Source organism: Haplochromis burtoni, unplaced genomic scaffold (assembly GCF_018398535.1).
Source record: "Haplochromis burtoni strain Fernald_Lab_line unplaced genomic scaffold, NCSU_Asbu1 Contig_641, whole genome shotgun sequence".
Taxonomy (NCBI): domain Eukaryota; kingdom Metazoa; phylum Chordata; class Actinopteri; order Cichliformes; family Cichlidae; genus Haplochromis; species Haplochromis burtoni.
In genome coordinates this window covers 126,594-128,904 of record NW_024583002.1, presented here as the reverse complement: position 1 = coordinate 128,904, position 2,311 = coordinate 126,594, and the positions used below count along the sequence as shown (strand labels likewise).

Below are 2,311 nucleotides of genomic sequence, written 5' to 3'. Positions count from 1 at the left end.
CACGCACATTTCAGTCTCCTAATAAAGCTTGTCCTCTCTTGAAATGTCTCCCTTTTCTCCTCCAGGGATGCAGAGATAATGCAACAGAAGCAAAAAAAGGCAAATGAAGGAGGGAAAGGAAAGACCAAGTGAAGAATGAAGTCTTGAGACAAATTCAGCTCGGTGTCTCAAGAACCTGTTCAGCATTCTACCTGATATTTATAAGAAAGGATCTTTTAATTTTTGTCTAAACTCAAGAATCCAGGATCTGACTTTCCTCTCTATGGCAAATGACATTGCTTGTTGGATTTGTTGTTTTACACGATGAAATTATGTCTGAGCAAGTTAGCGGTTGTGTCACTTTGGTGCTGCATGCAGGGGCGCATCAGTGGTGTAAGGAGCAGAATAATGATGAACAATTCTCAACACAAAGCATCTGTGTAACAGTTGTGTATTTTTGTACAAAGATGTCCCCTGCTGGTTTCAAATAAAGTGTATCTTTTTTTTGTTTGTTTCATACTTGTTTGACTTATTATCAGTATGTCAATATTAACAGTGAGTCTTTTACCAAAGGACCTTTGTAATGGTGCCACATGTAGGTATAGACTGAGGGACAGTGTGGGGTCATAAATACAGCTACAAAAGGCCTCGCTCCAGATGTGTTTATAGCTGTTTACTTATATACTAGAAGGGAGAAAACAGGTCTTGTAAGACAGTGTCTACAAGGCTTAAAATTAGGTTAAACCTGGATTGAGCAACAAGAGCAAAAGATTAAAGATATCTGAAAACAGTCCACTATGTGTGGTCATTTATGACCATAGCAACCGTATTTACTTGAATTGTGATATTTCTAAAGTGTATCCTGCCATTAGTTATTCAGTCTACTAATACAGCTTTTCATAGTTGGGGTAGGGTACTGGAGAGCTGTGTGGGGTCATTTGTGACTTTGGAAATGTTTGGTTTTTAACATAAACCTATGTTTTGTTTGAAATTTTATATTTCACTTTTGTAGTAAACCATGGTTAACAGAACCAGCATCAACATCAGAATCATAGTGAACTGAAAGTGGGTGTTTAGGGAAAAAGACATTGGAAAAATAAATAAATTGGATCCTGAAAGAAACATACTGTTCACCCATAAAACTAAAAGGTAAACAGGAAATGTTCTCTTCTCTCATTGTGGTTAAACAGGGTGTGTTTTTGTTACTAGGATACTATGTGATCCAAAGTATTGTTACGTAATGTCTATTCTTAACATCTAAAAACCTTTCCCTGAGAAAAAACACATAAAGCTAAACTGAAACAGAACATTTTCAAGCCAAAAATCTAAATGGAAACGGGCAAATCCACCCAGGAAACTGAAACTAAACTCCAGTGTAGGTGTGATGTATTGTACTCCATGTCGCATAGCTTAACGCAAAATTAGTGCGTTCTTATTGACTATGGTAAGACATTTCTTTCTCACTATTTTCAAAATGATATTCATAAAATCTCTGACTCTTCTTGCGAAGCCACCAAAACGGTGCACACAGCCTGTAAAAGTCACTGCACTACTGAGTGTTCAATATGCATTTGTTCAAATAATAAACATATACATAAATAAATAAAAGAAAAACTGAGCTCCAGAAAGAAATAGCTAACTTTCTGAGGCCATCATCAGTTCCAGTGTGCAGTAAATAAAGACAATAAATGTAGTGAGATTAGGTGAAGGTGTGTCCCCCTCGATTACATTGAAGATCCGCATAATGAATTTTTATGTTCTATATTGTACTTGCAGTCGACAGGGGAGCCCTCTATGGACCTAAACAGGATAACCAAGGTCATTGAAGGTTTGTGTCCACAGTATGGAGCTTTTCTAGAGTTGGTCTTGCTGATGATCAGTTCATCAAATGCATCTGAATAGCAGCACCTGGCTATAGTTGCCCTGTATATATATATGTCATATATTGTCATCATTCAAATAATTTAAGAACCTGCTGAGCTTCAGATGATTTTTATGCCCTGATGCATATAACTTTATAAATAAAAAGACAATTATTCAATAAGAATTCATTGAATTAATTACTCTCATAATCAAAACAAAGAACCCTCGGTCATAGTCTGTTTTGTCCTTGTGTCTGCATTCTGGTTTTCTCTCTTTTTGAGGCCGATGGTTCTGCTGGAGGTGTCTTCCGGTAAAAAGGCAGTTCTTCTTCCTGGCAACTGCTACTCATGGAGGATCACTGACAGCACTCGATATGGTCTTCTGCTGCTTTGGGCCATTGTTTTCCAGGTTCCATGTGTTGTGTGATCAGAGATGCTCTTCTGCATATCTTGTTTGTAACGAGTGGTTA

The 2,311-nt window shown here is 37.3% G+C and overlaps 1 protein-coding gene across 2 annotated transcripts in view; it reads left to right on the top strand.

Annotated features, from left to right (window-relative positions):
- Positions 1 to 498, top strand: part of LOC102298011 (small EDRK-rich factor 2) — a 2,315-nt gene extending 1,817 nt beyond the window's left edge. For both annotated transcript variants that reach the window (XM_005949195.3, XM_005949194.3), the window contains exon 3: positions 66 to 498. In XM_005949195.3, the coding sequence (XP_005949257.1) occupies positions 66 to 132 (67 nt within the window). In that variant the 3' untranslated portion in view covers positions 133 to 498. The remainder of the gene's footprint in view (positions 1 to 65) is intronic.
- The last annotated feature ends 1,813 nt before the right edge of the window (positions 499 to 2,311 follow it).